A 23,770-nucleotide genomic window follows, 5' to 3' on the forward strand; every position below is an offset into this window, starting at 1 on the left:
GTTCCCCGGGCGCACCTGGGGGTGTGTTGGGGCGGGGCTGAAGAGGTGGCGGGCTGCAGGGGAGAGGTTGGGGTGGGGTGGGAGGTGGGGGGGGGCGTAGTGCGGCCGCCAAGCACCCCCCCCCCTCTCCCTGGGAGCCAGGCGAGCGCCCTGCGGCCCCGCCCCCTGCTCGGCCGCCTCCTCGGCCGGAGCCCGGGTTTTTCCTGCGGGGCTCAGGAAGCCCGGCCTAACGGCAGGGTGAACAATAGCTCGGGGCTCGGGCTGGGGCTCTCCGGAGGGCCGGCTCGGGCCGCGGGGAAGGCGGCAGCCGCGTCGCCGGACGCCTCGCAGCGAGCCCCGCGGCCAGAGGGAGCCTCGGTGGAGCTCGGCGCTGCCCGGGTCATTGTTGGCCAGGACTGAGGGAGCGGGGAGCCGGGGAGGAGCCGAGGCGGCGGCGCGGGCCAGAGGGGGAGCCCGAGAGCGCACGAGCGAGCGCGCGAGCGAGCGAGCGAACGAGCCGGGAGGGAGACCGCGGAGAGCGAGCGAGCGAGCGAGCGGGCGGGCGGGCGGGCGAGGGAGGGAGGAGGTAGGGAGACAGGGAGGGTGGGAGGGAGGAGGAAAAATAAAGAGGAGAGAGGCGAGCAGGGCTGAACAATAGAGACGGGCGGACGGGCGAGGAGGAGAGCCAGCTGCCGCTGCTGGAGGACCGCGGGCGCCCAGGCAGCACGGACCCTCCAGCCACGGCTCGGGCCCGGGTGCCGGCCCCGGCCCCAGACAGCAGGCGACCAGAGTCCCGGGGAAGGGGGACCATGGGGTGGCCGGCGGCAGGCGCCTGCAGCCCGCCGCGCGCCGCCGCCTGAGCAAGGCTCGGCGTCCTCTGCCTCAGCCCCGCCGCCCAGCGCCCGCCCTCGGAGCCCCCGCGGCCGCCGGCTCCGCTCCGCGGCCACGGCCGCTGCGCCCTCCGCCCACCGGGCGCCGCTCCGCGCTCGGCCCCAGGCTTCGCCGGCGCCCGGCAGCCCGCGGACGCCCTTCCCCAGTCATGAACCCCCCAGAGGGGGCGGCGGAGGAAGGGGGAGCAGCCGACTCGGACGTGGACGCCTTTTTCCGGACAGGTAAGCTGGCTGGGCAGGGCGCAAGGGCCGGGGTGAAGGCTGCTGCCCTGGACGCGGCGTCTCGGACAAGTTTGGGGACGGCCGGCTGTTGCCGGGGTGTGCGTGTCGGGGGGGGGGCAGCCTTCTCCCCCACCCCCTAACGTGTACAGTCCCCCCTCCTCCCCCGATCGTCCGGGCTGGAGTTGCCGAGATTCTTGTTGTTATGGCAGTGCTGGATGCGTTTTGAGGGGAGGGCGTGGGGGTGGGGAGCTGGGCGCTCCTCGGCATTCACCCCAGTTGCGGGAATGTGTGCTGGGGAGGCGGGAGGCAGTCCCCTCGGGCCGCCTTCTCCCGGAGCGCACGGATGGGGCGATGTTGGATCACTTTGCCGCGCGCCGCCCCGGCCCCTCCCTGGGCTCCGGGTTCTCCCGGTGCCTTGTCAGCGGGGCTCCGGGGTGCTCTGGGCCGGCACCCTTTCTCCTGGCCGGAGCCGGGAGCCCTGATCTGCAAAGAGAGGCAGCCGGAGGGGGCCGGAGATGCACTGGCTGCGGGGCTGGACGGGCCCTCGGGATCGGAGCGGACCGACACGAGGGTGCCGGGTGCGTGCCCGGGAGCCAGGTCGCGGACTCCGCCGGCGGATCCGGCTGGGAGGGAGGTGGGCGCTTCGGACCCCCCCCCCCCCCCCGCCTCCTTGTTCTCCGCTCCAGTTCTGGGAACGGATGAGCTTTTAATAAGAACCGCTCGTTCCTGGAAGCGTGAGTTAGTGTCCCTCTCATACACACCCACCAAATCTTTGCTTGCTTGAGATGTCTCTGCAGCTTTTTGCAACCCTGCCACCTCCCATAACCCAGAGGCCTGTAGCTCCTCCTGTTCCCATGCTCCACGTCCCTTCCCCAGCGCGGACACAGACCGCCCTCATCTCCCACCACCTGTGGCCCTGTCTGTCTGCTAGCCAAGGAGTCCCCATAGCCCCCATACCTGTGGCTTCCATCAGCTGCGTTTTATGTAGTTCCCCATCTCCCCACATGTCTGGAACCATTTTGTCTATAATCTTTGTCCCAAGCAGTCTGATAAGTTATCCCCCCCCCCCCGCCCCATCTGCTGTCCTTTTGGAAAGTTGATTAGAGGACATATACTGGTGGGGTCAGGGGTCGGGTTAGCTGTAGCTGCTGCACATCCATCTGTCTCCTAACTGTATTGCTTTGCCCTGGAGGTCAGCTCTAGGGAAGGGAGTAAGGTTCTTTGTTGAGAAGACTAGTGGCACTGGAACTCAACACTTAGCTGTTCTCTATGGTCATTCCCTAGTTGGTCCGGAAAGGAAAGAGGGTAGGAGCTTATGTGTCAGGAATCTGGGAAGGCTGCGGGAACCTCTGTCTTCTACCCTGCTTCCAGAGAGCTCAGCCTGTCCTTCTCTCTCCTGTCTCCTCCCTCCCCCCTCTCCCATTCCGTCTTCTCCCTTTTTTCTCTTCCCTCTCCTTCTCCCTTCTCCCTTTTTTCCCTTCCCTCTCCTTCTCCCTTCTTTCTCCCTCTCTCCTTCTCTCCACTCTCACCCTCTTTCTCTTACCCACCCATACCCCATAAATTCTAAAGGGGTTTCTTACTTGAGTTTATAATCTAGGAAAGAGGTTCTGGAAGCTGAATGACAGCCTGGAACGCTCTCCAGAAGGGCCCACCTGATTTCTGTTTTAGCTCTTAGCATTCTCTTAAGGGGGGGGGGGCGGGGAGGGAGTCTTGTGGAGTGTGTGTTTTCTCACTTTCATTTTCTCACCCATTTCCATCTTTTGGTGTCCACTCTTCCTTCCCTTTTCCTGATATCCCAGTACAAGGACACATATCTATCCTCTTTGTCCCAGGCCCCTAGAGCAGAGCTCCAGTTTCGGGAGCCTAGCTTATTTCTGACAAATGAATTCACAGTGTTAACGGTGTTAAAGGTGTTAATGGTGTTAATGGTGTTAATGACCTATAATGGTCCGATGTGTCACTTTTCCCAGGACCGTTCAAAACACAACTGTGGCTTATATTGTCTACAGATCACAGAGTAAATAGAAGACAGGTTCAGTCTCCTTTGGGACTCCTTTTGGGGATAGCCTTCTTCAGGAACCAATCCTCAGTGCATAAAGATGGAAATGATTGATGACTTCTAGCAAGTTGCAAAGGAAAATAGATGTAGGACCACCGTCTTTCCTGTCTGGCCCTCTGTATTATAATTTCTGATCTTTGCCCCACTTCAATCTCTAGCAGAATAGCTAGCGATTGAACCTTCTCTGTTCTGATTTCTCTACCTCTGTGTGATATAATACTATATGTGGTTGGCTGTCTGGAATGTAAATTCATTCAATGAAACAATTGAGAAACCATCAAACAAAATTGCAAAGTTCCTAGCACCAGACCTACCCAATTCTTTGTGGTAGAAAAATTTTGCATGTATAAAGACCAGATTGGTAATTACTTTGTCTAAACCCTGGCATACTCTGCCCCTAATTAGGCATGTTCTAAATAATTCTATTGTTGGTTCCTTACTTGTTTTCTGATTATTTTGGTGTATTAGTTCTCTTGACCAACGAAGCTATATTTCATAAATCTCACTTCCCTGAATACACAGGTGTACAAACATAGCCTACCCTCAGCCCATTATTCGTATACATAAGTGGACTCCAGATAGTCTTTTTGGTAATTCTCTGTTCAAAGCCTGAGGAACTGTGGTACAACTTTTAGATTTTAATTTAATTAAATTTGGTGAGCTGAATGTGGTGGCTCCTGTCTGTAATTCTAGCTACTCAGGAAGCTGAGATTTGAGGATCTCTCGTTAAAGCCAGTCCAGGCAGGAAAGTCCTTAATATTTTTATCTCCAATTAACTACCCAAAAGCTGGAAGTGGAGCTGTGGCTCAAGTGGTAGAGTAATAAGTGCTATCCTTGAGCACAAAAACTCAGAGATAGTACTCAGGTTCTAGGTTCAAGGACCCCCCCCAAAAAAAAAAAAGTGTGTGTGTATATATGTACTGGTCATGGTTATAAGGAAGAGAAGGCGAGATAATGAAATTCCAAACAGAATAAAAACCAACTGACCAGTCAATCAATAAGAACTTTTCAACTCCTACAAAAACGGTCTGCTGTCCAGGGTGCTATGGAACACAAAATATTCGAAGTGGAGTCTGCCCTCCAAGAACTTCTAGATTCCTAATTATTTAGTTGCCAAGTGTTGGAGTACTATAAATTACAAACTTGATAGAACTTGGGGTGGGTGGTGAACTCTTGGGTGATTCTTGAAGAGTGGGTGATGAGTAGGCCATTGAAATCAGAGCATTAAGCAGCATAGGTTAGTGAGGAATGAGAATCAAGACCAAATAAGAGCAGTCTTGAAAGCCCAAGAGAGGAGTTTGGATTTGCTTGGTTCTTTGTTTTTGGTGCTGGTCCTGGGGCTTTAATTCAGGGCCTAGATTGCCCCTTGAGCTTTGTTGCTCTCTACCACTTGAGCTACAACTTCACTTCTGGCTTTTTGGTTGTTAATGGGAGGTAAGAGTCTCATGGACTTCCTTGCCCCTGATGGCTCTGAACCATGATCCTTAGATCCCAGCCTCTTGAGTAGCTATTACAAGTAGAATTACAAGTGCAACACTTGGCTTAGGAGTTTGGATTTGACTCAGGAGCAGTAGGGAGGCCTTACAGGTTCATGAAAAATGCGGTACTTAGAAAGGTTGAGCTGGGGCTGATATTACTCATGAATTGGTGAAACGTAAGACAAATCTAGGACCCAAAGAGATTAAAAAAAAAAAAGATCTAGAGCTGAGGAGTATTTGGTCAAGATTGGAGGCAGAGGGGCTGGGGATATAGCCTAGTGGCAAGAGTGCCTGCCTCAGATACACGAGGCCCTAGGTTCGATTCCCCAGCACCCACATATACAGAAAACGGCCAGAAGCGGCGCTGTGGCTCAAGTGGCAGAGTGCTAGCCTTGAGCGGGAAGAAGCCAGGGACAGTGCTCAGGCCCTGAGTCCAAGGCCCAGGACTGGCAAAAAAAAAAAAAAAAAAAAAAAAAAAAAAGATTGGAGGCAGAAAGGATGAGGAGTCAGAAATAACTCTGAGATTTTTTTTTTGGGGGGGGGGGTGTAGAATTGTGGAGATTTGTTGACAAATTACTTACAATAAGTGGAAGAAGAAAGTAAGTCCACTAGTAAACTGAGGTAACTGGGTTGGGAGTCCAAAGAACAGGCAGTGTCCCAACTGCCTGACATAGTCCCGTTGTGGATAGGAGCCAGTTATGTAGGGAGAAATCCAAGTGCTGTTGTTTTTGTCAGGAGCTGGAAATGTGGGACTTAAGAGAGGAGCTCTGGCTGGAGGATGGGACAGATGACACTGGCTTGAAAGGCCAAATGCTGCTAGTTTTTTTTTTTTTTCCTTAATGTGTTAGCCTCCATGGGAAGGGAGTACAAGGAGAAGAACAAGGGCTGAAGTTAGATTTTGAAAAGAACCTTTATTTTGCAAGTGGCAACAAAGAAATGTGGATCCCCCAAACCCCAGGAAGTCAGAATGGGCTCTAATATGATAGAAGATAGGCTGACAGGTAAGAGCAGAAGTGTGTGTGTGTGTGTGTGTGTGTGTGTGTGTGTGTGTGTGTTTAATTTTAAAAGGTCTCAGTGCTGTCTCTATGGACACAGGATAGAATGGACATTCAGGATGAGTATTTAGGACGATAAACAAGATATAGTTACTTGTAGTTTATCAGTGGTAGGAGAAAGAAGGATGTGCTAGTCAGAGTCACGAGTTGTTTTTATTTTTTGTTAGAGCACCAGAGAAGATTTGGGGAAGAGCTTGTATAGAAGAAACCCAAAGATGCTAGAATGATGTTTGAGTTTGGATGCCTGTGGAGGTGAGACAAGAATAGGTTCTGTAACACAAGTAAGAGTTTAGCTTTGGAGAGAAGAAAAAAAAATTCTTTAAAATGTAAAGGCATGGGTGGGTGTGGTGGTATATGCCTGTAAATCTAGATACTCAGGAAGTGGAGGTAGGAGGATTACACAGTTCAAAGCTGGCTAAAGGAATAGTGTGAGTCTCTACCTAAAAAATAAATGAAAGTAAAAGAACTAGGGAAGTGGTAGAGCACAACGGCCTATGTCCAATCTCTAGTTACCCCTCTTCAAATGCAAAAGCAAAAACTTAAGATCAACAAAAAGAGATTAATATGAAATACCTTCTACCTTCATCTATTTGACACCCTTTGGCCTCTGCATCCATTTTCAACTGGAGTGATGCTGTTACTTGGGCCTGGGCCAACCCTCAGGCTCAGCTGTGTCTTTCCAACTTTGCAGACTCTTTCCTCTGCCTGATTTCCTAACTTGTGTAGGTGACATTTTCAGCAGTCATGATGTTTTGAATGGTGGTAATGACTGTGAAGAATCTGTCTCCTCTAACAAGTTTTGTTGGATTGCCTGGCATAGTTAGCCCTTCCTATTAACCCTCAGGGCTATGCCCATAATCCAGGTTCCAGTGTGACTTTCACAGTCACTTCCTTGCCTTCCTTTTCACTCCTCAGAATCTGCTCCTTTATCCACACTCCACATTGCACTGTAGATTACAATGCCTAAATTGCTACTTTCATCCCCAACCACCAACTGGTATATGAACCTATAGTGACTCCCTAGTGCCTTCAGGGTCAAGTCTATTTTTCACTGACTGTTTGTCCTACTGTCCTTGAGCACCTTGACTGATATTTTCATTGATTCATCTGCACTTTTACCAGCATGCTCCAAAGCCAATTAACTCTTCAGGGGTTAAGCTCCACCTTCTTTCACAATGGCCAGTGACTTCCTCAGTAAAACCCTGTCAGTACTAGTGCATGCAGGGCTTATTTCCCATTGAAATTATTCTTTAGAGATAAGGAAAGAAGTCTTTAAAATACCATGTGATTCATCAAAAGCCCTCCATGAATAAAGATAGAGCAAAAGTAATGCTTAATGAATATATAATGTAAAATAAATGAGCAGTTTTTTTAACCTAGGTGATGGTATGTTTGTATTTATGGTTCACAGCGTAAATCATTAAAGTTTTCTCTCAAGTAATAAGCCCACTTCACCTAGACAGGGAAGTTGGAACCATAGCCATGTCTAGATCATAGAGAAGGAAGATTTTTAGAACAACTAAATTTTTGTGGAATTCTTGGAGTAAATATCACCACTAAGTCTGTGCATTGACAGGCACCTAAAAAGGGAAGGATTCCTTATCACTTAAGATCTCTTTTACAGCAAAGGAAAATGTCTTGACATTATACTTGATGTTCTGGGAGGTTGACATGATGCTTAATTCAATTCTTATTGTGCCTTCTTGAGTCTCTTCTACTGCACCATCAAGAATTGGGTATTTGTGTACACTAATTCCCAGGAATTTCTGGGGGAATATAGAGAAAACTTCATGGTTTTGGTGAGAGGCTATTGTTAATATTGTATTTTATATAGGCAGTGTCTACATGAACAATATTTTATTTATTTATTTATTTCCATTTTTTATTTTTTATTTTATTAATTGAACATAAATTTTTTTACAAGGTGTTGTGCAAAGAGGGTGCAGTTACATAGTAGGGCAGTGTGTACATTTCTTGTGATATCTTACAACCTGTTTTTCCATCCCTTGTCTAGGTCAGGTAGACACATATGTAATATACAATGTATCAAGAACATATACAGTGTTCACAGACTTGGTCTCTACTGTCTCTCCGTCTTCCTTTGTTAACAGTCATATCAGGGAGATCATGCCCCTTTGTTTTCTGTTACATGAACAATATTTTAGAACATATTGATGATATCCATGTCCATCTCTGTAAGACTGAGGAGGCTTTGGTTCACAAAGTACTAGACACTAAGAATTATTCAATAAAAATGTCAATAGTACTGAGGTTGATAACTCTGTTTTGGAACAGATAGGCATGGTGGTAACTATGGATAAGGTCTGGTTGAAATATTTCTATTTCTCCTGAGTCTTCTGCATAATGGGTTTAATAAAGTTTAATTCACAAGATGAGAAGATTAAGTTGGAAAAAGTATATGAGAAGCATCAGTCTCATACATGGTAGGATCACGAGAAATCCTTTTTATCTAGCCAGATTGTTCCTATTGTTTTAGTTATGAAGTGGATGTGATGGCATAGTAGTTAGGACATCTCTGGAGGGGTGGTAGGCATAGAGAAGGTGTGAGAGTTGCAGCATAATGGAACTAAGGTTCCTTGCCTGTGTGTGGACTCAGAAAGTTAGGATTTGGGCCTCAGTGCTCTTTTATTCATTTACTACTTTGTTCAACAAGTATTTAGTTTTGAGTGCTTATTATAGGCAGTATAGAGAATATGGTGTGGGAGAGTATAAAGCCAGGAAAGACTATAGAGCAGGAAGGGAACTAGATATAAATATACCCCTGAAGAAGCATTTGGACTTAAGAGGCTCAAAGGGGAGAAAAATCTGTGAAGGAAGACCTGGAAAGAGGACTGGGACTAACAGTTTTCTTTGCTTCCTACTTATCTGAATGAGTTGGGCAATTGACTTTGACCTGTGTGTAAGATGAGGATAATAGTCTCCCTATCCTCTTTCCCTTTATAGACCTGTGGAAAGATTTAAATAAGATAGCATACATGAGAGGTTTGTATAAGTTGTATAATGGTATACAAATATATGTCAATTTTACTTTCAAATAGGATATTCTATTACTCTTAAGTGCCTCTTCTGACAAATAGTATCTTATTGAACCTGACCTCCATGGGACTTTTGCTGTCCAGAAGGAATACACTTCCTCATCTGTTAGAACAGATCAGAGCATTTCTGTTCTTTCCTCTTCCACAGAGGAATAAAAATGCTCCCCTGCTCAGGCCCTGGGTCACATGGCCCAATGTGATCTGGAGGATCCTAGTGTGAATGGAGTTCTTGATTCTGCTGAGCTTCAGGTGGATTTAGGGAGTTACCTTTTCCTTCTATGTCTGCCTGCAGTTCAGACTCCTCCTGCAACTCCTTTGTGTGTAGATGACTGGCAACAAAATAACTAGGAAATGACTGACAGCCATGGAGCTGTTGGATCAATAGAGCTGCTTAAAATCGTGTCTGCTGAGAAGTGAGAGAACAGAAAGAATCATCTGTGAGGACAGAGGAATTAATTCATGGAAGTAAAGCAGAAGCTGTTGAGAATTAGCTTTGTATCTTCTCTGCCCCATGGCTTTATTAGAAGGGAGCCAGCCAGATGCTAGCTACAGCACATGGTTGCAAGGCATAAAAAAAAAAAAAAAAAAAAAAAAAAGCAGAAAAATGGAGAATGGCGGATGAGTTGTGGTTTATTTCTTTTCCAGCCGGGGCTTGAAAAATAGAAAATATTTGGGCAAGAAAGCAAAGTGTAGTTTTTCTAGGATTGAGTGGTGGAAGAGGAGGTGGGACCATTCATGGCTTAATTAGAACAGTAAATAGTCCAGTTAATATGACCCTGAGGATATAGGTAGAAGATCAAACAAGATGACACTTGGAAAAGGATGTAGATTGATTACTTTTTTTTTTGGATCAGGCATTTACTAGGCTTCTAGGTCATAAAGGCTTTGAATAGAAGTCCAGTGAGTTTAGTTTTCCCCACAGCTGTTTTTAGAAGTCCCGTTAAGTTTCTGAATGGCACAGTGACATGATCAGGGAGATAAATGGTCAGCCCTGTGGAAGTGGAGGCCAATGTTTGCCAGGGATGTGATAGGTTGGGAGGGTCTGAACTTGGGGTGCTATGGTAGAAATGGGAAGGATCTTTTGGAGGTCCAGTCTATATGACTTGGCAATTTAGACATAGGAGCATTAAGGAAGATGTAGGAATCCAAGATTACTCCTGAGTTTAGAGACTGAATGACTAGTCAGCTGGAGGTGCCCTTGGTGAAAATCAGGAGATGAAAAGAAGGGAAGCAGCTGTGGGGAGGCAGGAGGAGAGGGAGGATTTGGAGAATTTACTTCGGGACATGTTGCATTTCAGGTGTCAGTGCAATAGCTAAGGAAGGTGTTGATTCAGTAGGAGGATAAGAAGGGAGTCTGGAGCTTTGGAGGAAGGCCAGAGCTGGAAATATAGATTTAGGAGATATCTGAAAGAAGTTGTGGCTAGAGCTATCAGAATAGATGAGATAATAAATGAAAAGCTTACACAGACTTAAGGGCAGAAGGCCAAGGGCAGAAGTGTAGATTAAAGTGTAGGGCTGGAGGGGAACCAGGAGAGAGCAATGCTTAGAGAAAAACAAGTGACCACCACAGTCTGCAGAGAGGTTGAAGGAGATGGGGACTGAGCAAACACCACAGGTTCTGGAAACAAGGAGATTGTTGGTAACCTTTGAAATTACCAATCTTGTTTAAGGGAATGGAATTCAAACTGCAGGGGGAATGAAGACTGAGTGGATGGGGAGGAAGTGGTGGGAGTGCATATAGATGACTTTTTGGAAAGGTTTGGCTGTAAAAAGAAGGTTAAAAATAGTAAAGTAGTTAGAGATGGGGAGCAGACTTGAGGGGAGGTTTAAAAAATTATTTTTTTTTTTAGGTAGGGAAGATATGTGAATACCTGGGGTGGAGGAGCAAATTGATGGAGGAAAGTTCTAGATAAGCTCACAGAAGTGCTTGCCTGGGATCCAACTCAGGGCCTTTAGCATACTAGGCAAATTGTCTACCACTGATCCAAATGCTTAGCTTTAGCCTGGGGAGGTAGATACCAGGGTCATCTGAGATGCAAGCTTTGTGCCAGAGAAGGATACAGACCACAGAAAAATTGCTGGCTAGTAAGGGCCTGAGAATGCAATGGGCCTGACTGACTGCTTCCAGTAGAGAGAGCATCATCTGACTGTGATACCCAGGAGCCAGTGCTACTGTGCTTGTGGAGGCCAGTACAAGCTGTAAAGTGGGTGCACTGGTTGATGGCCCTCAGGTTTGGGGGCTGAAAACCTGGAAAGTAAGGTTGGAGGGTTCAAGGTTAGCACTTACAAGGTTAGACTGCTCCAGACGGGTGGGGGAATCTAGGCTAGTACAGAATCTCTTCCAGCAGGGGATATGTCAGACAGACAAGTCTGGGAGGTGAGTGAAGAGAGGACAGGGAGGCAGACTCGGGCAAGAATTTGTCAGGTAGTCTCCTGGATATCGCTTCATCCCTGGCCACCAAGGGCAGTATCTACCAGGGATTGCATCTGATCATGATTTTTCAGTTTCCTTAATGCCTCTGATGTCCTAGGAGAAAGCAGAGTTAGCACAGTTACAGAGAAGCCTTTTGCTCCTTCTTTATGAGGAGGTAACTGTCACACAAGGTAGACAACATCACACTGTATCTTTTGTCTCCAAACACTCTTTTCTTTTTGTCTTAGGGACTTGCTGAAGAACCATTATCAAGTGAAAAGCCTGATTGTATTAAGGCTCCTTAGGGTCAGGTGGCCCTGCAGAGGGCTGGGGTAGGCATCAGGGTGGCTGTGGGTGACCTGGTTTATTTTCCCTGGAGTAGAAGATGGTGGGAGTTTCCTTAGGGGTGAATCAATTTCACAATCCAGAGAATCTTACAGCAAAAAGGCACCCCTAGCTATGAGATGTTGTGCAAGTTATCTCTGAGCCTTAGTCTCTTCATCTTTAAAATGAGTAAGAAAAAGAATCCAACATATATCCTACAAAATGAAGAAGAGTGAGGGGCTGGGTGGGTAGGGGAGGGATGGGTGATAACGTTGAAAGGGCTGATCAAGATATAGTGTACTCATAAACTGCTTTGTTAAATGGCAACTCCTTTGTACAACTACTTAAAGATAATAAAAAGGGGAAAAAGAAATATATCAAAGATTATCTGAAGGTAGTGGAGAGGACAAGTAATTTGAATCATCTAAAGTGGTGAGCTGAGATATCAATTACTGGACATCAGGCATCATGCTAAGTTTCTAAATCTAGTTCAAGGAGAAAAATTTAATCTACTCACCTCTATTTCTTACATCTTGAAATTAAAAGATGCAGTGCAATTTTGTATGACGAATAGATAAATATTATTAAACATCAATTTTAAAAGCAAGATGTGATAATATACACATTATTATGTTACTCTTAATTTGACCCCTTTACTTTCCACACCATCAGAATTATGATTCTTTAGTTTCCTCACTCCATTCCTTTCTCTCTCCCTTTCTTCTTCCTTTCTCCCTCCCTGTCTCCCTCTTCCAGTGAAGAGATAGGTTAAGAATGTGATTTTTAAGCTTGGAATTACAATTATTCCAGGGCATGATGAGTAGGAACTAGGGCTTGGGGGAAATCTCTACCTTTTACACTGTTATCCCACAGCCCACAGACAAAGGGCATCTTGGGGATGGGGGTTACACAGTATCGAGTTGGCAGCTGGACAGTGAACCTAGAAGGGGGCCTGGGAGACTGACAGATGGTTAATTGGATGTGACAGAGGGGGTTAAAAGGAGGAGTCTGGGACTCCTAAGGGATTCTTATTTATGTCTACTTGCTGTCCTAGAAAGGAGGGTGTGGGGAAAGGGAAGAGCAGCTCTACAAACAGTTGGAGAGAAGGGTTGTCACATACCCTGTCAGAACTGTATCGAGAGACAGAGTAATATCATAGTTCTATGTCAAAGGGAAGACTACAAGATGTCCAGCTTCTTTTCCACAACCCAGGTGCATTGGCATGTGTATCATACTCAGATAATTGGGTGAATGCTTGACCAAATATTAGACCACTATACTTCTCTCATTCTTCAAGGTCCCATCCACTGAGTTTTGATAGCTAAATTTCATTACTTTTGATGAGAACAAAGAACTTAATCATTTTTGCTCAATATTTACTCAAGTGTCAAACCTCAGCTGTACCTACTAAGTGTGAGACACTGAGTGCACACTGATAAGTCAGAAATAATCTTTCTCACAAGGAGGGCAGTGTAAAGAGATTTGCTGGCACATACACAGATGGTAGTGCAGTGAGCTGAGGGGTGTGAGGAGATGGCACTATGTAGTGAGAATGTAGGGGAAGAACTGCAGCTTTACTTGGATGTATATGGAAAGAATTCACCAAAAACAGAATGCCTGGTCTGAAATGGATAAGAAGATTTTAAAAATGAAGACAGTAAGTATAGACCACCATTCAGGAAATTTGATACTAAACGTAATGAAAAACATGATAATCAAAAGGACATTTTGGGGGTGTTATAGCATTTTGGGGTTTTATTTTTTGACTGTAGCTATACTTTGTGTGAAATTTCAGTGACATGCATATAGATTACAGGTACAGTTTTGTGCATGCATTTTATTCTTCAATTAAAAAGTTAAAAGGTTATCTGGTGTTCTGTGAAAATTCTCGTCCTTCCCAAGGAGTGGGAAAACTTCGAATGTCTGAAAAACTTACAGGAGGAGATAATGATGGAGATTGTCTCTGTTAAAAGGTGGTATGTATTGAGGCAGATTACCAGGGTTGATGTCACGCTTCCTCAAAAGTAAGATGAGTATGAAATTCTTGGACAAAGAGATTATCTTCTTCGTCTGTGGATATGGGAAAAGACTAGGTGGATTTAAGGTCAGATGTTAAGAGTTTTTATTAAGCTGAGCTCAGTTGTCTTAGTGAGCCGGAGCCAAGATTATCTGCAGGCACTGATAGGTATTGGGAACCCAGGAAGAGAGGAGCCAGCCTGGATGCATTATCTGGAGAATTACATAAACATTTGATCTGTCTGGTGAGTTCAGAGTGGATTGGTATGCCAAGTTCTTCATGCTGGGGATAAAAACATGGACTCTTAAGGCCCAGGACTGGCAAAAAAAAAAAAAAAAAAACCTCCAAAAACATGGACTCTTGTGTTCTTGAGTGGTGACTTAGACATTTGGGGTACAATGAAGTATGTGCCAGTCCTGTTTGGACATAATTATCTTCCCAAATCTTTATTGAACACTGCCTTGGAAAATGTGTGTGTCCATGTATGCTGTATATTCCTTTGCTTTGGACTTTGTACTTTTTCTCAACACTTAGTTTAGTGCCTTGCAGATAATACCAGATTAACTAGTACTTGTCTTGGTTTTTTTTTCCCCCATACTAACTGATTATAGGCCACTTGGGAATTAATGAAACACTAGGGATTTTTTTTTTCCCCTGAAACACTGGAGCTTGTACTCAAGACCTTGTGATTGCTTAGCTTGCTTGCTTGACTGATACTCTACCACTTAAGCCCATGCCTCCAGACCACCATTTTGCTGATTTTTTGGAGACAGAAACTTAGAGCTTTCCTCATAGGCCAGTTTTGAACTTGAATCCTCTGGCTCTCAGCTGTTGAGTAGCTAAGGTGCCAAGCATGAGCCACTGGTGCCTGGTAGGAAATGAGTCATTCTTATGGACAAGCAAACCCATAACAAGAAGACTACAAAGTTAACCTTGTGAAATATGGCAGTCTGTTGTGTCTGGATTAGTCAGAGAGCCCCTTTATTATCCTTTACTTAAAGTAGTCATGTATTTCATAGGCACCAAAAAAGTAAATAAAGATACATTCTCCTTTTAGACAAACACAAAAAGGAAATACAAATGGATCAACTAATCAATACTGAGTGAATAACTAAATGTGTCTAGTAATATGTCAGAACTAAGAGGGCTGGCAAAAGAAGGTTTTCTTTGAGCAATTTATGGTCTTGAATTAAGAGAAAAATGGCTAACTTGAAATCAACCAGAAAGGAAGTTTCATCCAAGCATTGATTCATGTAATATGTATTTGTCTATAAGCTAAAATAATTTCAATAATTACTAAAGTAAAGTTTTATTTAGAGAGTCACTTTTAGGTATGCCTTCATAGAATATTTAATGTTTTATGGTGTTGTTGTTTTTTTTTAGTATGAAACAGTATTATAATGCTGTACCACTGTATAGAAATGGACAGTCTGATGAATTACAAGAAACAGAAAAGCCACTATAATCCCCTCACTTGGAGAGAAGACCTGTTGACTAAAGGTTTCCTTAGATTTTTTTAATAAATGAAGTTTTTTTCAATTGATTTAAGTGTAGAACATACTCAGATACATATATTTTATTGAGCAAAGTAAGACGTTGATAAACTCATTAACAGTTATGTGGGGGCATGTAGAAAGACATAAAAATCCTTTGGTTGTTGGGTCAAAGCATTCATACTGTCACACAAAAATGTTTACATAAAGCAAAAGTAAGGACACACACATATACATACACACATATGCATATTTTTTTCTTTTTGGTGTTAGTATTGGAGTTTGAATTCAGAGTCTCACACTCATATTTGGCTTCCTTTTCCCATCAAAGCTGGTGTTCTACCACTTGAACTACAACTTCCCTTCATCTTTTTGCTAGTTAATTGGAGATAAGACTCTCACAGACTTTCTCTGCCCAGGCTGGCTTCCAGCAGTGATCCTTAGATCTCAGTTGCCTAAATACCTAAGATTACAGCCATGAGCTATCAGTGCTCAGGATTCAGGATGTACTTTCTTCCTTTCCTCACAGACTGTTTGGATACATTTACCAGGTATATGTGCTTGGTTTAATTACATGTTTACATAAGTGAATAGCTTTTAAATTTTATTTAACAGAAAAGAGGATCATGCTCTATCTGTTATTCTGCAACTTGTATTATTATCACTTGATAATCACAGATTTTTATTTTTTTGGTCAGGACATATAGCATTACCTCATTTGCCTTAAGAGGTGTTTTACAGCTGTTGTGTGGATATGCCATATTTTATTTAACCACTGTTCTAAGGATAGATGCTTATAACCCAGATTTTCTGTGGACTAGTGTTGGTTCTGGGACATTATTTGTTTCAAACCATACTAAGAAGGGGCACTTGTATTTTTGATCCTTTTCAAAGGTGGCTGTAGGAGAACTGTGGGTTCAGGATGTGTCCTCTGCTTTTATCCTCAGGAGAGAAAAAAGAGAGGGAGGACAGCCAGTTCCTGTTCCCCAAGGGATAGCTTTCTGTAGAATGTTTAAGGGTGCTCTGTTGGTAACATTAAAATGAATAGTGGAGACCATTCTTGGCCTCTTTTACTGTGTGCTTTTAAGTGACTTAGGAGACAGATATACAGATATACAACCATTAAAAAAAAAGGCACGTGTCTATAAGCTTGAGTGCCAGTTAATTCTAGTACTGCAGTTAGTTATGGAAGCACTTCAGGTTGTGTGTACAAAAGCCATAGCCTGTGGTTCGCTAGAAGAAACAAAAGATGTGATTTGGGAGACCTTGATTTCCAATCGTACCCTCTGCTAAGTAACTATATGACTTGACCAAGCCAGTTCTTACAACCCGATTTTACAGTTGAGACCTCTCTTTAATCATCTGAATAAAGAGGTCAACATTCTTCCCTGCCATATCCCATAGGAATAGTACAAGATAAAGTAAGATGATAGAAGAAAAGTGCTTTGGAAAAACAAAATTGCTGAGTACATGAGAAGAGATTTTGTCAGCTCTTCTCTAGGGTCTTCTCTGGTTTTGAGTGTGGTTGCAAGCTGAGCTAGAGGACTTGTATGGGAGTGACAGATCATACTGTACTCAGGACTATATATTTTTTTTCCATGTCTGGTAGAAAATTGGCAGCATGGAGATGGAGTGAAACATTTCATGATATGTTCCATTTGCTTCTGAAAGAGTTGTATGTATGAAAGTAGAACAGTTGCTTATCTAACTACTCAGAGCCAGTGAGAGTTTTCTTCTGGGTGGCAGTGCTGTTCTCTTGCACACTTATTTCTCATGATCAGATGTGCAAAGAAAATACAGCTTTTAAGATGTTATAAAGTGGAGGCTCACTCATCTACCCTTGCCCAGTTTTGTTAATTTATAATGTATTGCTGCTTTTCTGGATTATTCTCTTTTGGATGACTGTTTCTGTTGGGCTACTCACTCAATGACCTGCCCACCTTCTTTTCCAGCATTGGGCCTAAGTGTGTTGAGGTCCTAAGGTAAACTTGTGCTGATGGTGGTGAGAGCAGGAGGAGAGGGTGCCAGGAGCTGAGGCATGCTGGCCATACTTGCCTGTTCTTTGGCATTTGTAAAGATGTTGCTTTTTGAAGTATTGTTTTGAGATACAGCACCAAAATTCAAGTCGTATTATTTGCCTCTGGGGTCAAAGCTTCTGAAGACCAGAGCCTCTTTGTCCTGATTCTAGGTCTTTCCCTAGGCATTGACTCCCTATGATCATCACCAGGGAACAAAGAAGTATGTGGATGCCCAGCTTGCTTCAGTGTCAACTGCAAGAAGATGACAAGACCAGAGCCTCAGAGTGCTGTGTTCTTCTTTACTCATCACTATCCCCCCCTCTCCACAGGTCTTTCATGGTATTTGACAGAAAGTAGTCATTCTTCTAGAGGTCTCCAGTGTTTCAGGGTGTCCTTAGAGGTCTCAAGTTGCTGTTATATCTATTGGATTCTTCCCTTCCCTTCCCTTCCCTTCCCTTCCCTTCCCTTCCCTTCCCTTCCCTTCCCTTCCCTTCCCTTCCCTTCCCTTCCCTTCCCTTCCCTTCCCTTCCCTTCCCTTCCCTTCCCTTCCCTTCCCTTCCCTTCCCTTCCCTTCCCTTCCCTCCCCTCCCCTCCCCTCCCCTCCTTCCCCCATACTTTCTTTTTGGTGATCTTGGGGTTTGAATAGCACTTGCTGAGCAAGTGCTCTATCACTTGAGCCATGCCCAAGCCCCTTTTGATTTAGTTATTTTTCAGGGAGAGTCTCTTGCTTTTGCTCTCTCCAGTCTCAGAAATCAATCTTCATGTGGCCCTCAATCCTTCTGCCTGTATCTTCTACCTACTTTCTTGGAAGGTAATGCCTGGCTGTCTATTGAGTTATTTCTAAAGATGCCTTCCTTCAGTGTTAGTTGGTTAGTACTTGAAGTGGGAATATAAATAGGAACCTGAAACCTTGCTTTTTGCTCTAGACTGAATCTTTCTGATATCCATCCCCAGATGCTCGAAGGAGAGGACTTTCCCTCTTATATGGCAGGGATCTCTCCTGTGTTATAACCTCACTACTTCCCATATTTGGTTTGAAGTAACCTCCCTGTAGGTCTATCCAGCCTGCATCTTGGTATATATGTTCATGGGCACTTGGGAATTTAAGCTGTATGCTAAAAAAAGCTAATCTTGAATATCAACAGCTGAACATTACTGCTTTGTCTTTGCCTGCTACTGTAAGTATCCTAAACCTTCTGGAAGCAAATAGAGGCTTAAAGTGGGAGATTAATATGTAGAAAATGTAGAAGAGCAAGCTACATTACACTAAAACTTAGTTTCCTAGTTAAAATAGTGATTTTGGGAAGCAGAGGCTTAGAAATGAGGCTTCTTGGATTCCCCATATGCATTCCTGGGGATCTCATGTATATGTGTGTTTGTGCTGTGTACTTGTAGACAGTCAAGGGTGTGAGCACAAGCTTTTGGAGAGCACTTGGTACATATTACGTTGTGGTACAGAGGGGTATATGGAATAGTCTCTGTATTTAAGGAGCTCTGGTTGTAGGAGGAAATGGAGTGGAGATGGATTATAAACCAACATGCACCATGTAGATCTGCTTTGGGAAAGGCTGGTGTTTGGGTTCAGTAAACATGACTAATGTTTGAGGTAGGGTCTGTTTTTCCCTTACTTTGCCAGGATCTATTTTGGGAGTCATTTTAGCCTCCTAAAATGATGAATTCCAGTCAGTTTTTCTTTTTTTTTTCAAATGAAGTTAATTCCTTTAACATCAATCTTAAGTGTTCAGGAAATATATTCCTTAGGAAGGATGTGGTTAAATGAGATCGATTTTAGTCAGTAATAAATATATAGCAAAATGACATCCAATGTAGAGCTGCTGCTCTGCTGCTCTGTGGTGGAGCTCCTTGTTCACTGTTTTTTCCAGTCCTTGGGCTTGAATTCAGAGCCTGGGCACTCTCCTTGAGCTTTGTTACCCAAGGATAGCCACATTTGAGCCACATCATTTGAGCCACAGCTCTACTTCCACTGTTTTTGGTGGGTAATTGGAGGTAAGAGTCTCATTGATGTTCCTGCCTTGGCTGGCTTTGAACCTTGATCCTCAGATCTCAGCCTCATGAGTAGCTAGAATTAGAGATGTGAACCACTGGTGTCTGACTTCAATGTTGTTTTCAACCAAAATTCTTTCATTTCTTTTAACACAGAAAAACTTACATATTTTATGTACTGTTCTCACTCCAGGGCTCTAGGGTTCAAACAGTGTTAGGAGTTATAAGCTTTATTTCTAGTTTGACTGGGGAAAATGGCAACTTTGTCCCCTGTGATGGTGGCAGGAATTGGAAGACTGGCAAACTAGGCCAGGTCAAGCAAGTCCTGAGTAAAAATAAAGCAGCAGTACCAGGTGTTTATAATAATTCCAACACTCAGGGAACTGAAATGGGAAGGTTATGTAGCCAGCCCGGGCTACATAGACCCTCTGTCCCCAAAAATGTAATCAATCAGCCACCCAACCAGCCAAATAACTAAATGAAGCAGCAGTAAGTGATGACGATATCAAACAGTTGCGTTCAGTATAACAGCTGGCTGGGTGCTAGGAAAACAGCATTTCAGTTATTCAGCTTGGGAAAGTCCCTTTCCTTTGCTGAAGTCAATGGCAAAGTTGAACTACATGGCCTGGGATGTATCTTCCACTCACAAGATTCTGAGTTAAATGGGCAGGAAGGAGGGAACAGGGAAGCTAAGGATATAGGAACCAGGTAGTGAGCAATCTCAGGGCATTTTGCCTTTGTGCATCACAGACTTTCTACCCATCCCAGGCCTTTTGTCTCTGCAAGCTCAGGGTTGCTGCTCAGCCCCCTGTTGCTGGAGCTCATAGACCACCCAGTGTTCTTACTTGGTAGAGAGCTATTAATCCCCTTCGAGAGAATCACTCTGATGGTCAGAATCATTGTGATGGTCAGCAGGTTGCTGACTATCATTTTTGGCCCATAATACTTTGAAAGGAGGACTATGTTGCTGGAATTTCTGGATCCTCAGTTTGTTCCTCTGGATTCAGAGTCTGCAGCTGGGAATGTACCAGACACCCTAGATAATGCCTTCGTGAGAGACCACTCTGTAAGTTAGTTCTCACTGGTCTATCAGTCCATGTCTTTGAACTTTCCCTCTTAGATGGAAAAGATGGTAAAAGTAATTCCAGATCTTCTTTTTCTGGAGCGAACGCCATCATCTCAAAGGAGAAAAAGGGGAATCAAACTAGTGTTTTAACTTTGTTCTGCCTTTCACCCATAACTGCATCTCCATTCTCCCTCCCCACTCCATTTTCTAAATCTTCTTAAAACCTACATTTTGGTAGAGGGCAACATGGTAAAAAAAATTTAAAGGGCATGAAATTATTCCAGGCATATGAAAGGATTTTGCTAGTGGCTAACAGGAAACATACAAGGAGCGGTGAAGCCTATTTTGGAAGAATAGGGTAGTGTCATACTGTAAGAACTATTTGAATGGTGTTTAGAAGATGGGTTCATTATCAAGAGTGTCAGGATGGGAAAGAACATTTATATCACTAGGAGAGGACGGGGGAGAGGCCTGAAGGCCTGGAGATGTGTGTGAAATCTTGGCTTTTCATATTCTAGGATTTGGAATTTTGGTTTTATTGTCAGAACTGTGGTTTGAACTCAGGACTTTGCACTTGCTAAATAGGTACCCTCCTGCTGAACCATGCCTCCAAGCCCTTTTTTGCTCTGGTTATTTTTGAGAAAAGTCTTAACTCCCCTCCACCACCACCACCACCACCATCACACACACACACACACACACACACACACACACACACACACACACACACAGAGTTGAGAAGACATCAGTATACCACTGTACTTAGCTTTTTCTGTTGTGATTTTTTTTTCCCCCCGAGTTTGCTTTGGAACCATGATCCCTCCTGATCTTAGTTTCCTGCATAGCTGGGATGTCTCATGTCTATACCACCTTGCCCAGATATTGGTTGAGAAGGGGATCTTGAAAACTTTTTCACTGGGCTGGCTTCAAACTGTGATTACACAATTACAAGTGTGAGCTACCCCACCTAGCAAGATTTAAATTTTTGATTTTAGGATTTAGATATTATCTTGCAAGCAGTGTGTGCATGTGGGGGTATAAAGTATATTGAGAATGATGTGATGAACTAAAAACTTCAATTGGGGTCAATTTAGGACCTTTGTACTAATTTGAAAGGGCCAACATTGGAGACAGGATTTCATGTTAGGAAAATACTGAGACATAGCTAATAATGCAAGAAATGTAAGGATAGAGGAGTCTACAGGATTCACTGTCAGTTTGCAGGAGTTTGACATGGGTTTTCAGGAGAGAATGAAGATTTATAATCTCCATGTATGGCTTAGATTGTGTTTTTACCAAGCCTGGTACTACAAGAATCACATAGGGTATAGAGCTATTTCTCAAGCCACTGTAGCTTTCTATTGTAAAGGAATTTGACATTGTGCCAGTCTTCAAACTCTCTAACACTTTGAATATGAAGCATAAACTGAACTCAGAGTGACTGATGGCTGGACAGTTTTATACTTAGATAACAGTTGTCTGTTAAGAGTGGCAAGTCAGCATGCTTGTGTGTGCATATGTGTGCCATGTACATGCCTGTGATGTTACTCGTGTTTGGGTGCAAATGTTTCTGCTTTTTTTGGTGACAGTATCATTTTTCAACATTAAAAGTCCCATCCTTATCCAGAAGTGCTCTACTTAGGATCTATTTCTGCTTGGCTCTGTGCATGCAAACATTCCAGTGGAATTGATTGCTTGTGTCAAATTTAATTTTTTCGTATCTCATGGGGAGTGTCTACCATGTACAAACTGGGGAAATCCCCAGGCCTCTTGCCAAATGCAAAGCTCAGATAGAGGATCAAGTCAGGCTTAGGTAAAAAATGGTCATAGATAACCTTTAGGGCCTGTATTTTTATATTTATGCTAACCTTCCTGGAATGCTTTGTGACTCTTCTTAGAAAACAGAAGCCTTGAGGCTAGGTGGAGATGACCCATATAAGAGCATCTTTTAACACCAATTGCAATATCACTTTCTTCTCCCTTTCCATCTTCCTGTTACATGGAAACCATGATGAATATCCTCATTCCCCACCCAACTGTTGTGTAATTTTACAGAGCTCTGGGATTATTTTCCTTTCAGCCTCTTTCCTGATACTTCCCTGTAAGTTTGATGTACCTTCAGAATGTAACTCTCAGCTTTTCTCTAGTAGGTAGCCCATAATACCATCATACTCAATCAGCCAGCCTTACCACATTTGCCAACCTCTTGATAGCAGATAAGGGATCTTCAGACTATCTTTTTTATAGTTAGACTTACTAGCCAGTAGGCATGGTCACAACAGTGTGTTCTAGACTATACTGTTTACTAATGAGCTAACTTGTATCTTGGCAGTAGTAAGTAAAATAATAAGAAGTGATAATTCCCCCAGGATTTCTGAGAGTCCTAATTAGAGTAATTTTAAGATCAAGTTTTCAGATTTTGTTTGTCCCTAGTTCCAGCTGATTTCTCTATGAGAATATAATCTATAATGTAGCTGAATACAGCTCTTTATTTCATAAGGGTTATGTCAAATAGTTTATTCGGTTAACCACTAACAGTCAGGACCTTTGGAACTTTAAGAAGAAACCTGCTGAATTCCTCATAACAAATAGCAAAATACTGAACTTCCAAATGTGTGACTTAACTGTTACTTTTTTGTGGGGAATTGAGGCTTGCATTCTCTTTATCAAAAACTTCAACATAAATCAATAGCAGAAATGACAGTATTTCCCAACAGATTCTATAATGTATCACTTCTGATAGATATACAATTTAATTATAATTTTTCTAGAATTGGAATGTAATTTCTTGTTTTTTGAGCCAGAATGACTGGGCTATTAGTTGGGTGAGGGGTTCGCAGAGGTTTGCTAACTGCTAACCAAAATGTTTCCTCTTTTGATGCCACCGAAAATCTCTCTTGAGTCCAAAAGGAGGTCATTTAATTTTTTCTCTTTAACCTGGCCCAGTTTCTAAACTCTTGTAGCTATATAGTTCTGCCTAGTTTTCTGGGTTGTTTATTTGATTTGTTATGTGTCTTATGTTAGTCTTAAGTTATTTGTTATGCTATAAATCTCTGGGAAATATTTTCAGGTTATCTTAATTACTGTATGTAGTATGATTCAAGGCACTGAACAAGCGTCTTTGTGGTTTTCCTCACAGATTGTGTGTTTTTTTTTTTTTTCTTTCTGAGAAAGACCAAGAGGTTTTCCCAATGAGGTTCTGTCTGACAGACCCATGGTAGAGTGTGTGATCATGGGCTACACCTAGGTTTCCCAGAGGCCCCAGATTGGAAGAACTCTCCAATTGGCAGGACCTGACTATAGAGGAGGTGCCATCAAATCCAACCCTAAATCTCTTTAGCATTATTTTTAAGATGCTGTCAAGTTTTTGGTTGGGTGCCATTTTTTTTCCCAAGACAAGAGTTTTTCCATTTTATGCATTTGGTTCTGCACCCAGGGTATGTACTTTATTCATTTCTTCTAGGACCCTCAGGACTGGGCTTTGATCTCTGAGACTTTTTCATTTCTGGGCTGTTGGATTCAATTTGATCTTCCCATACATCAGCATGAATGGTGAGAGCCTTGCAAATTCCTAGAGAGCCTTTGTGTAGGTTAATAACAAAGGAGATAGTCAGTACTTTTAACCCTACGTTTTCCCTTCTCCCTTTTGGGGTTGTTTAAATCTTTGCTAGAACTTTGCCTTAAAAGTCATGTGTA

General features: G+C 43.5%; 1 protein-coding gene across 6 annotated transcripts in view; it reads left to right on the top strand.

Moving 5' to 3' along the window:
- The first annotated feature begins 887 nt into the window (after positions 1-887).
- LOC125351785 (kalirin) overlaps positions 888-23,770 on the top strand; it is a 439,002-nt gene continuing 416,119 nt past the window's right edge. For all 6 annotated transcript variants that reach the window (XM_048346787.1, XM_048346788.1, XM_048346789.1 and 3 more), the window contains exon 1: positions 888-1,091. In XM_048346787.1, coding sequence (XP_048202744.1) covers positions 1,019-1,091 — 73 coding nt within the window. In that variant the 5' untranslated portion in view covers positions 888-1,018. The remainder of the gene's footprint in view (positions 1,092-23,770) is intronic.

Source organism: Perognathus longimembris, chromosome 5, assembly GCF_023159225.1.
Source record: "Perognathus longimembris pacificus isolate PPM17 chromosome 5, ASM2315922v1, whole genome shotgun sequence".
NCBI classification, from domain to species: Eukaryota; Metazoa; Chordata; class Mammalia; order Rodentia; family Heteromyidae; genus Perognathus; species Perognathus longimembris.